Here is a 12,906-nt window from a genome sequence, read left to right on the forward strand (position 1 = left end):
AGGATAATCAGTGCCTAGAGTAGTCATGGTGAGTGAGATTTGAGCTTGAAGTTGGGACTCTGGAAGAAAACTCAAGTGCTTTGGGAAATGCCAGCTCTTGAAAGCAATGCCTGATATCGCAATTTAAGAAAATAAAAATCACAGTCTAATGTTTAATTTCAGTATTTCCCAAGAGTATCTGCATTAAAAATTAGAGCAAAAATTACTACAATTAATGGAAAGTAAGAGCTGAGTTTTCATATAGCTTATGCCATTTGGCTTTTCTTTCTAAATATTAAAAAAGCCCACGAACCTTGAATTTCTCATGTGACAAAATCACTGCAGCAGATCATTACTGTAAAGGGAATAAAAATTTTTTTTTCATTAAGTTGTGGGAGTTCTCTTTTATGCAACCCTTGTCATTCATTTTGGAGGACAGAACTTCGCATAACTTTAAACTTCTTGAAATCTATTGTCTTACTGTGGGGATCTAAAAGTAAGATGAATTAAAATATTTTTGAACTTTTTTAACAACAGAAGAAAACAAGAAAACAGAAGTTAACATAACTTAAGGAAAAGGATATAATTAAAGGATAGTAAAACCAGTTTGTTTTCACTATCCTTATGTTATCTCAGAATATTTAATCCTTGATGGCCTATGGTTCAAAACTTCTGCATGTTTACAGAATGGGCATCAGATCACTAATGCATATTTTCATTTACCATTAGTTGTCTGGAAAATATAAATCATCTAAATAACTACATGTTGCCCCAGCAACTCAATATATGTGTGTAATTGATAAATGCTTGTTAGATATTTTAATTTGAGATACATTTAGCATTTTAAAAATAGAGTCACAGGGTGGGATAGATTTGTCTCAGTGTTGAAATTGTTGAAATCCTGAAAACAAAGTAAAGTAAGAGATTGACAGTAACATTTCCATAGTAGTTAAAGTAAACCTAGCAAGCCAAGACAAATACCAGATTTTGGCACTATGTCATGGAACTTTTTGGTGTCACTGTGGTAAAGAGTTCAAACCAGAGAGAAAGCGAACACAGTGCCAAAAAATTATTTAATGAAGCATATTCAGGAGACCAATATATTTCCTATAAAAGCTGAGCCCTTTTCCATAGTTGTTCTTTTCTGAAATGTGTTGCTCTGCAATGATCTCTTTCAGCTAAGCTACTCAGTTCCCACTGTAGTTTTGATAAGGGAGTGAAGTTGTGCAGTAAGTAAACTGCTAAAGTTTTGTTTCTGGACTTTTAGAATGGGATCTTATCTTCCTAAATCCTATATAAACAAGAGGTCAGATGACATATCCTTTTAACAAATTAAGCCAGCCAAACTGTTCCCCAATTGATTTCTTTAACCAATATATTTTGATCAAAACTGAAAGCTCCCCATGTAAACTCCCTATACTTCAGCTACCTGCATATGCACAAAAAATACCTACTTAAATAAATGCAATTTCTTCCACTGTGAGGTCTAATTCTAGACTTCTAGTAGAGGTGCACCATTCCTGCTCCTAAGTCTGTTTTGTTTTAATTTCTTTTGTTCACTAGTAATGACGTAGAGTAAAATACATCCATAGGAGCAGGGTCTGGAACATCTGGGCTGGTCCTTTGATCTGTTTGCAGTGTCCCTTGGGCTAGCCTGAAGGGCTCAGTCATCTGCTTTCTTTTAGACTCTTTGATCTTGCTGACCTTTGGCTGTTTTTTAAAAGGAGCAGCAGATATTATTAATTGAAATATATCACTGTCTGGTGGTCAGGGAACTGTTTGGAAATAGAAGTTTTGTCTTTTTGACTCTGGGTAAAACTCTGAGCAGCAATGCAGAAAGAGAGAGATCATTACATGCCTGTTACCAGAAGTGAAAGAGGCAGACTGAACCCTCAGTAAAAGTCAACACCCCCATGAAGATGTCTGGAGCTACCATTAGGAGTATAGGATGAAGGATACGCAAACTGGAATTACTGTCTTCAGCTCTTGAAGCTTTTCTTTTTTACCTTTTCTCTAGTAACCATGAAGACAATTCAAGAGCCTGTTTCAGATGAACTGACTGTCCTGTGGAGCAAGGCACACAGTTTTTAGTAAAGTACTGCCCAAATTCAGGCACCCTGGATTGCAGCCTTTGCTAAATGGAGCAATCCACAGGGCTAATGAGTAAGCTCTGCCTGCAGTACACTCCTGGGTTTGCTGGTGATGAACTATACACATGCTTGATGCTTAACAGACCTGGCTTCGAATTCCATCTGAGACATATGGCAGCCATTACTGAGAGAAAGCAATGCGTTTTTTCACTGTCAGCAGCTCTGATGCTAAAACAGAACAGCTCCAAACAGCACTCTCAGTTGTCTATTTCTCCTCCCAATGGGTCTTTCTAGCCTGTCTTTTTCACTCTTCTAGTCTTTCTCAAGGATGTGAGATGTTTTAGTTTGAAGCATGTACATTACTTCTCTCAAGGAGATGTTATACCCCCTGCAGCTGTTGATACTCTTTGCTTTTTTAATACAAATTCTCTTGATTAACAGTGTGGATTGAAAGGAGACACGTGCAGTAAAAATCCCGTAATAGCTTCAGACATCTTTCTCAAACTAGAAGAAACCCAACAGTATCTCTTAGAAATTATCTCAAAAAATGAGGGTGGGTATCCACAGTATTTTTAATGCAATATTTTTTTCCCTTCCTTTTATTGTTGTGCAAATACCTTTCATACTGTTACTTTTTGCGAGACTGTTCATGGTCTCAGGAGCACTTTGTGTTTCACTGATATTTGCCTTTGAGCACTCAGCTTCTCAAGTTAAAAATTACCTCATTAACACAAAATTCTTAGCTGTCTCTTACTGAAAATGAGGTTCTGGAAAGAGTCTCAGGTTGGATCCGCAAAACAAAAAGTCTCCCAAACCATTAGTCATTTTTGAAAATCTTGGCCACGGTCTTTTATTAGTCTGTAAAACTTTATCACCATAAAGTGCAACATTTAAATAAGAAATATTTTACACCAGATGATGAAGGACTCAACACAACAAATGCATGATATATGCATAAGCTTGAAGGCTTAATGGGAAGAAGGCTCTCTCTAAAGTCTGCTTAGATGCCCAGGAAATCACTTGTCTCTGCAAAGATATTTCAAACATTTTTGAGAGCATGTATGAATACATATGACACTTGTAAACACTCTTGCGTCTTGATTTTGAAGATATTTCTTGTCTTTTTCTCTGCTTTGTTTGCATCAGAAGAAATGGAAATTCACATTATTGAGAAAGTCTGAGAAAATGTATTTTGCTATATTCTTCTCCTAGTGAAGGACTCCTCCTTTGAATGGATGGAAACATGTGTTTGATAAGGATCAAATACCTGCCTCTAAATCCACAAAGGGCAGATTGTGACCCCTTGCTGAACAGTATTTCATACAAATACTACCACTGCCTGCCACAAGGTAAACAGCAAGTTCCTTTGCCAGGGACTTCTGTGATAATTAATATCTGGACATAATTAGCAGGTAAAAATAGCAGGTAAATTCAGACCACCATGAAGCATAAGATAAATCAATCTTTTTTTTCTTTCTACATGTAAACATCTGGCAACATGCATTTAGGTGTGACACAGCAGATATCTGCCATCAGGACTTGCAATTTCAGTACAACATTTGGGATGGACTTGGCTCATTCTTTAGCGGCAAAGAGACCTCAGTGCCTCCATAGTCTCTCTACACACTTTGTGAGGACTTAGGACAAAAGCAAACCAGATTTATACTGCACAACTGCTTGTTGTTTATAAGAATCATATGTGCACTTTTCACAGTGAAGCCTCCTTAAATGGCTCACAATTGGACATACAACTATGTTAAATTTCACACAGTGGTGCCTCTGCCTCTCCCCATCTCCCTTGGATGGGCTACAGCTGACAAGCATCCTTGTCATTAATGTGGGGTACCAGTTCAGCTGCAGGAGGTCCAAGTCTTAAACATTTTAAGTTCCAGGTGTTTAAAATGACATCCATAATGAAAATTGGGGGGATTTATGGATTTTGTCCTATAATTAGTACGTCTGCTAAAAACAAGAACCTTTATTTTCAGGCATAGCTGTTAATTAATTTAATCTAATTTAAATTATGAAAATATTCAGTATGCATGAAGGAATCAGTTTTACACCTGCTTTGTAAGAAATCCCTGAAGTGTTGAAGGGCCTGGAGTGCTAGCAGAGTGAAACACTTAAGCACTTGTTTTATTTTTAAGCACATAATGCAAAAATTAGTGGTGGTAAGGATGCATTTTTTTCATAAACAAGAAACATGGTGGTACAAACATAACTAATGAAAAAAATTTATGATGTGTTTAACATTAGCCTTACTGAAGTTAGTGAAAACTGCCTATATATTTAAGGTTTGCTTTCCTTTCTTTTCACTACTTTTGATCTTTTCTGCTTCTAAATTTCTTTTGAGACATTCTGAGTCTAAGAAGCAAGGGATTAAAAATTATTAAATAGGTTGTTATAGGTTTAATGGTTAAAATCAAACAGATGAAACTGAATTAAAATAATTATGCAATTAAGTTTTAAAACTAATATAACTAATTTAAAGTAACAGGATATATATTTTATGTTTTCAATATTTTTCATTAACTTTTCCCTTAAAATATTTTTGTCATTGTTCTGGTTTTGAACATGAATAGTTTTTCTGATATGAAGTTGTTACTTTAAGTTTGGACTAAAAAGGAAAACAAAAATCTTCCAAAATACTTAATGTGAGAAATATGTGTCTATCTTTGGAGAGCAAGTTGGCTGCAAAGATTTTGCTTTAGATCAATGAGGAAAGAAAATTGCAGGAGACACTGGGGAATATTATAACTTTGTAGAAATACATGTAAATATTTCTCTGAACAAAAAGGAAAAGGTAAGATATAATCTTTAAAAAACTGAAAATATGCTATTAAAAAAATCTTAGCAAATACATTTGGTCTCTTCTTCTCCTAATCAAGAACTTTGTCTTTAAAAGGCATGACAGCATCTGCATTTAATAAAAATCAAATAAAATATTTCCGTAGAAACAGATGGCACTAGTTTTAATCCTTTGTGGCCAAGTCAGGTATTATGAGAATGAGTTATGATGTAAGTCAGCTTTGCGTGTAAAGTATCTTCTAACAAAAATCTTGAATAAATGTACATTTTGGGCTACCTGTTTCATCTAGACCAGCTCCCCCCATCTGATAGAACATAAAAAATCAAATGCCTTCAGCTCAGTGGCTGGTTGATATTAAGGCCAGGCTTTCCTTCTTTCCCTGCCTAGGTGCTGAGGTGCCTTAGCTGTTTCAGGGGTTAAAAGCTGTAAGCACTGATGCGTATATATGAGGCTGTATTCCTAGAACACGGCTTGTAGCCTGGCTCAAGCTATTACAGTCTAACAACAGGGACCAATAGAAAGAGAAGAAGATCCAAGAAAGCTGAGGTAAGCCCAAACTCTGAAACAATGTCAAACTAGAAGCAATAGCTAATAAGGTGTGCATGGAAATACATCTGGGAATACTAGTATGTACTTCCAGTTTTATATGCTGCTAATTCTTAGGAGGACAGGAAACAAACACAGGGGTTAGCAGCCAAAAGCGGTGAGTTTACAGTGATTTCTAACTGCCTTCAGATAGCTCCAGGAACTTGACTAACAAGGTAAATTGCTTTATATTTCTTTTTTTTAAGTGTTATTAAGGTTATGAATACTTACAGAGTAACAAGGTTGCAAATTCACTGTGTGAAATAGAAATGTTATTCTTTAGAAATACTTTATTTATCCCTTTCTTTGGAATGGTTCCAGATAGTAGTTTCTGGGGCTGGAAAAGCTATAGGATTCTGCACTTGTTACTGCTGATAACAATGTTGAAAACTATTAAATTACTACATATCATATGCAGCAACTGAACTGAGCTCTTAACCTTACTGATGCATTAATCCTACAAGAGAATTTACTTTTTATTTAAATACTATTTTTGTCAAAACCAACCGCCTAATTTTGACCAGAAATTTCAGCTGTCTTTTGCCTCCACATTGCAAAATGCTTGTTAATCTTCATGAGCCAGTAAGAAAGATAACAGAGTTGTAAGGCACTGTTTTTGTGCTACACAAATATTTCCCTTCTGAGTAAATTATCAGTGATAATTTTTTTCATAATTATAATTGTGGAAGAGGCTAAAAAAAGCAAATAATTAAGAAGAAAAATAATTAAAAGATGCATAAATGTACATTAATAGTTTGGTCAGGATTTGCTTCTTGTGGATATAATTTGGTTAGGGCATATTTTTTGTGTCATTTAGAGCAGGCATTTGTTTTGTCTGTTTGCTTTAGGGAAGGAAATTTGTAACTTTGGATATGAGAGAGTGAGTGAGGAGGGGAATGGATTAGTCAAACATATTCCCTCCAAGCTTTTAAGAACATGCCCAACAAACAGCTGTTAAAACACTATTTGATCTTTCACTTTTCAATGAAGATAAAAGACCCTGGAAAATCTGATCCAGATGCCATTATAATTTAAGAGAGAGCAAAAACAGAAAAGAGGGTATGATTAATTTTAAACGGAGGAACACTGAGTACAATAGTATTTATGACATCATGGCAATGATATCTTTTCTGAAGATTAACCATTATATAATGTAGATAATAGGTCTGTACAGGAAAACTTACACAAATTTAAAAGAGGTACTGATTTATTGTCTAAAAATGATCCATATTTTCATATTTTTTGAAATGATACTTGCATGAACATTAGTTAAACTGGTAGCCAATGTAGAGTCTAAGCTGAATCAGGGGAACATTTATCAACATATAGCACAGAGTTGTTTATCCCTTTTATATTACTTTTCAGTTTTTCCTTAACAGGCCATGGATGCCACCCTAGAGGAAAGAATTTGGCTGTTTATAAAGGAAATATTATTTTATATGCAAAATTGTATTGTTAATCTAGTATGCTACTAGGGAGTTTTATTGAGAAATGGCTAATTTTTTTTTTCCCCTTCTAAGGCAAACACCATGATTCTAAACGTCTATACAAGCCTTTTGCTCTTATTTTTGGTCAATTCTGTGTGGACTCGAACTGTGAGACAAGTTTATGATGATCTGGATCCTGGCCATTGGTCTCACTATACCTCTGAGTGTCCACAGGAGTGCTTTTGTCCTCCTAGTTTCCCCAATGCATTATACTGTGATAACAAAGGACTTAAAGAAATACCTCCAATCCCAGCCAGAATTTGGTACCTCTATCTTCAAAACAATCAAATTGAAACAATTTCAGAGAAGCCTTTTGCCAATGCCACTCATCTGAGATGGATAAATCTGAACAAGAATAAGATCACAAACAGTGGGATTGAGAGTGGTGTGCTGAGCAAGCTGAAAAGACTGCTTTACTTATTCCTTGAAGATAACGAATTGGAAGAGGTGCCTGCTCCATTACCTGTAGGTCTGGAACAGCTAAGACTAGCTAGAAACAAAATCTCCAAAATCCCAGAAGGAGTCTTCAGCCACTTGGAAAACCTTACTATGTTAGACCTGCACCAGAACAGTTTGTTGGACAGCGCTCTTCAAAGTGACACCTTCCAAGGACTCAACAACCTTATGCAGCTCAACATAGCAAAAAATTCTCTCAAGAAAATGCCTTTAAGCATTCCAGCTAATACACTGCAGCTGTTTTTGGACAACAACTCCATCGAAGTTATACCAGAAAACTACTTCAGTGCAATACCCAAAGTGACTTTCCTTAGGCTGAACTACAATAAATTATCTGATGATGGTATCCCTCCAAATGGGTTTAACGTTTCATCTATTCTAGACCTGCAGCTGTCTCACAATCAGCTCACTAAAATTCCACCAATCAATGCTCACCTTGAGCACCTTCATCTTGATCACAACAAAATCAAAAGTAAGTGTGCATTACCAGAGTGGGACCCTTCAAAACCATACTAATTTTAAATGTCTCCTTAACGATAAAAATGCTCCTTGAGACAAAGTGATTAAAATCATGGAATCACTGAATAATTTAGGAAGGAAGGGACATCTAGAGGTCATTTATTCCAACTTTCCTGCAATAAGCAGGGATATTTGATGAGGTTTCTCAGAGCCCTGTCCAGCCCGACCTTGAAATTTGCCAGGGATGGGGCATCCACCACCTCTATGAGAAAAACGTTTTTGTGTTTTACTGATTTTACATAATATTTGTTCTATTAAGATTTATGTCCTCAAATGTTTTCAATTTCATGTAAATGAGATGAAGTTTTGTTCCCAAGGTGACAGAAGCCTGTTGGTTTTAATAGTTTCATTTCCAGGACTGTTTCCAAATTCATCCAGGTATAGAGGGGGTGTGGTGGTTAGGGATTTTACATACTCTATATAATGAAAGTATCTAATCAGTAAGTACTTCATTTCATGCCAAAAGCCAAAATAAAAATTCACCACTGCACAGAAGAAAATCAAGTTTCTATATTTATCTTCTCATCATGGTGATTTAATTGAATACATGATCCTTTACCACTTTTTGTGCCACTGTAGTCCAAAAATATACTAAAAAGAATGGTTTGGCTTTTGCACAAAGCAAGGACCTATGAAATGAAGATACTTCTTAATAATTTATATTTATTCACTAAATTTGGCAAATAAAAATGTGAACTCATATAAATAAATTAAAAAACTGTATACCTGGTGCATATTTAAGTGGCCTGCAAGAATTCTATCTGTTAATTAGAGTTAAAGCTTATGACAGATGCTGTTTCTGAACATATTTCATTGCCCCCTGGTTACTAAGAGATTTATTTTAATTGCTTCACTGCAAGGCCTCAGGTGCAGACCTTATTCTGGCACTTCAAGTGGATATAAAATTGAAATCAATGGAATGTAGCCTGTCCAGTTTAAGAACAGTTTTGTGTCTAGGTAGTCTTAAAGAGCTGTTCAGTCCTCTTCCTTCCCTGTATAAGTTTGATGAAGCTTAAGACCACGAAAATTAACTTTTGTGGTATGTACAAAATCAAGTCTCACGTTCCCATGACACATGACCTGTGAAACTGAATCTTGATGCTTTTCCACAAATCTTGTATTCCTTAATGCCTTTACCACTTTTCAAAAATCATTGTCAACTTAGGCACAAGTTGGCTTGTGGCTAACTGACTTTAGTAAAAAAAAAAAAAAATAAAAACAAAAAGGGAATTCTTAGTAACCAAATATAAAATAGTTGCAACCTGATACCTTAAATGAAACTTGGGTATCATGTAAAGGTATTTTACCACATAAAATAATTGTTCAAGAAGTAAGGGATAATGGCATAGTCCCTGAGACATTGCTCTAATAAATAATATCTTAAAGGGCCTTTAGAATTGCAAACAAGGAATGTAATTCCATCAGGCCAGAGTAATAAGAGCACACACTAATTCTGCAGATTGGTTTTGTCTTCTTAAACCCAGATCAGTCATTGTTTTAAGATAATCAATGTAAAAGGTTTGAAAGAAAATATCTGTAAAGTCCTGATCTGGTTTCTTCACAAAAGAGTCCTGCTGAAGGTTTACTTTTATGTGAGCAGTACAAGCCTTTTTTATAACATTAATTCTCATCACAACTGCAAATCACTGCTTTATTTACTACTGGTGAATCACAGTTACACTGTTGTCACTGCAAGAGTTCAGACATCAGCATTTCTATGTAAATAACATTTGTCTATGTTTTATTGTATGCTATTTTGTAATATCAATTCTTCATATAAGTCCACAGCCTTATTTCTCCAGAGACAATTTATGAAGATACAAGGTCTTCTTCTGAAGCCCAGGAAAGCCAATGATAGCCTCATCACTTGTCTCAGTGGAACAAGAATTTCCCTTCCCTAAGGATCTCAATACACAAAGGAAAAAACCATTCAAATTTTGGAAGTAAAATCAACTTAAATCCAAAACTAATTATGGCTCCAACAGATTTGCAACACATTTGATCTATGGCATTTTAAAATACACATGCCTACATATTTACCTGGGGGATACACTAGTGAGGCTCTGGTAAATTGTTAAATAATGGAAAAGAGAATGTTAAAGTAAGAAAGAGAAGGTATGAAAGTAACAAGTGAGCAAGGGTAAGCAGGTGGTATTATTACAGTGCTATCAAAGGACAAATGAAAGGGAATAAACAGTAAGTTCCCCTGGAAGAACACCAGAAGACTGAGATACATACTGTGAGCTAATATTATTCCACATTTAGAGAAAGGGAGAAATCCCTGGGCCATGTATCTTAATTTTGTTTCTAAATTTTACTGGAAAAAGGTCTTCTGCTCTTCAGCAGACATACAGTATTAGCCATTAATGAGAACCTCTTGGGCAGTTTTCCCTTTCAGCGGCTCTATGTTTTGTGTTTAAATATTAAAGAACATAGCAATTCTGTTATCAAGTGGTGGAACTCATCTTTGGATAAACTATTCTAGATTTTTTTATCTAATTTACGGTAGTTGTAAAGGTCTCCTACTCAATGGAAAAGGATACACAATTGTATAGGGAAATTTATCCCATTTTAGGGAGCTATCAGTCCCCTTTTGGAAGTATTCATCTCTGTCTGAATTTATACAGAGAGTCTAAATGGTTTACTTAGGCTGACACATCTTCTACATGGATCATGGCAAGGTGAATTGTACCTCTGGAAGGAATGACCTGTTCCTCCTACTTAAACAAAATTCAGTAATATATCCATGAAGAGTATTGAAAGAGAGAAAAAAAGAGAGAGGCTTTTACTGCCCTGATAGTTGGGTAGGATTTGCTGTTTTTGGAAAGAGAACAATAAAACCCGAAACAATTCATACCACACATCATCAGGAAATAACTTCTTCCTAGGTGGCCTGTGGTTAGATAACTGCTGCCTCACTTCAAGGTTGGAGTAATTAACCCAATGAAAACAAGTGCAGTGAGATAGTTTTTGGTCAGAGAAGACAGAGATTTAGGATACACTTGAAGCCATCTTGTCTCTATGAACAGTAGTTCAGCTGATCAAACAAAGCAGATATTTTCTGCTAGATAGTGTTGATTCACCCAAAACTTTAAATAGCTGCCTTCTTAATGAAAATTCTTAAGCTTTCTGTGTTGTAAATTCACACATAAAGATAAGCTGTAACTTGTTTCTTCCAAAAATACCAAAAGCTTTGCCAACATTAATAAAATTTCACAAGATAAACACATTTTGCTATCACAGATATAACAAAAGCTTCGGGCCTTGGCCAACTGGATGTACTTATCTAGTTTCCATGACGAAGACAGGGTCCACTTTCAAGAAGTTGCAAACATCTGGGCAGTTTTTCCAAATAGAGTGAAGGGGGGGAAAAGAAGTAAGTTATGGGAAAAAAATAGTAAGTTATGTTGTTATTTTTACTTCATAACATTTCTCTGATTTTGGGGATTGTAGTCAGAAGATTATGCATGGTATCGTTACTAAATATAAAGGGAGAATTTTTTCTCCTATTTGTTAGTAAAGAAATGTGTTTAAAAAATCTGTTACATGTTCTCCAGTCACTTTTCTTTCAGTTAGTCTGGGGAAAAGATCCTCAAGCAGTTACATCAATCAAAAAATATCATAATTTGGTCAAAGGAATTTGACATCTTTGATAAACAAACACCACTTCGGTGTTTTCTAGAGGCCCGTTTGAGGCTGAAACAGGGCAGCAGCTGCCTGACTATTTAACAACTGAAGACAAAATATAAAAAGCTTTTTAGCCAAGTGACAATGCAACCTAGAGGAGACAAAAAGGCCAAGCAATTCAATGCATCTGAATGTGGGTAATGATTGAAGCCATAGTTTCAAATTTTATCTGTACAGAAAAAAATTACACGTGATGTATGTAGAATTTTGAGGATTTGTTAACTTTCAGATTAGGAAGAAAAATATCCCATTGCACAAGTTATAGTCTTGCAATTAACCAAATCCACTTAAAAATGTCAGAGAACAGAAAAGTACAGATGTTAAAAATTAAATACACTATACAAAAAATTCCTCTGATTCAATACTGCTATTGTTTTGAATGCAAGATCTTCATTAGATCTTGCATCAGCCTAAAATTAATGTACTGTCATTGAAATAAGATGTTCAAAACCCCTCAGAAGTAATCTTGTCTTGCTCACTCAGAGTGTAAAGAGCTATTTCTCAATGCTTACGATGTAGTTGTATAACTTAATATCCCCTTTGTCCAAGGATAAATTATGCATCTAATGGCCTTTTTTCATCATTGCACCATAGTAAATATGTGTTCACTGATCAAGATCACATTATATGAAGATACTTGTTTTCAATCAACAAAGTACTTAAATGGAAACAAAAGCAACAGTCTCCCATGTTAACATCAGTGGAAGTTTACTTTATTTGTGTCCTAAGTGAATTATATCTTCATTAACTTTTCCCATGGAAATAACCTAACCTGTTGATCTGCATTTTCAGGTGTCAATGGTACTCAGATATGCCCAGTTTCCATTGCCCTAGAAGAAGATTACGGTTATTATGGCAATATCCCTCGCCTCCGATACCTTCGTCTGGATGGAAATGAAATTCAGCCTCCAATCCCACTAGACATCATGATTTGTTTCCGACTACTTCAAGCTGTTGTCATATAAAGATATTGCAGTGCCACTCTTGTACCATGAGAGTGCTAAGATACAAGTTTTGCTGGAATGAAACTTGTTCTAACTCAAATCAAGAAGTAACAGCTTTATTTGACTTTATTTTTTTCTTTGCTTGTATCTTTTCTACAACTGAAAAGGTTGTTCTTTCAGAATGGATTTTGTATGGAACTGAAACATGTGTTTAACACCTTATCCTATAAATTCATAATGTGTATATGTTGAAAATCATTGGTGTAAGATCCCAAATATTCCAAAGAAAATTCTTCATCTTTCTTGTCAAATGTGACAATGTCTACCCTGCAAACATAATTCCTATAGAC

At 35.3% G+C, this 12,906-nt stretch overlaps 1 protein-coding gene across 2 annotated transcripts; it reads left to right on the forward strand.

Moving 5' to 3' along the window:
- Positions 1-5,308: 5,308 nt before the first annotated feature.
- Positions 5,309-12,577, forward strand: KERA (keratocan). Of its 2 annotated transcripts, none has more exons than XM_041474401.1 (3): positions 5,309-5,424; positions 6,984-7,878; positions 12,405-12,577. In XM_041474401.1, exons 2-3 carry the CDS (start codon positions 6,993-6,995, stop codon positions 12,575-12,577), a joined length of 1,059 nt encoding a protein of 352 aa, XP_041330335.1. In that variant the 5' UTR covers positions 5,309-5,424; positions 6,984-6,992. The 2 variants fall into 2 exon arrangements, with proteins under 2 accessions (XP_041330335.1, XP_041330336.1); XM_041474402.1 differs by lacking the exon at positions 5,309-5,424 and adding an exon at positions 5,568-5,639.
- Positions 12,578-12,906: the final 329 nt, after the last annotated feature.

Source organism: Pyrgilauda ruficollis, unplaced genomic scaffold (assembly GCF_017590135.1).
Source record: "Pyrgilauda ruficollis isolate IOZ18807 unplaced genomic scaffold, ASM1759013v1 scaffold32, whole genome shotgun sequence".
In the NCBI taxonomy this organism is placed as follows: domain Eukaryota; kingdom Metazoa; phylum Chordata; class Aves; order Passeriformes; family Passeridae; genus Pyrgilauda; species Pyrgilauda ruficollis.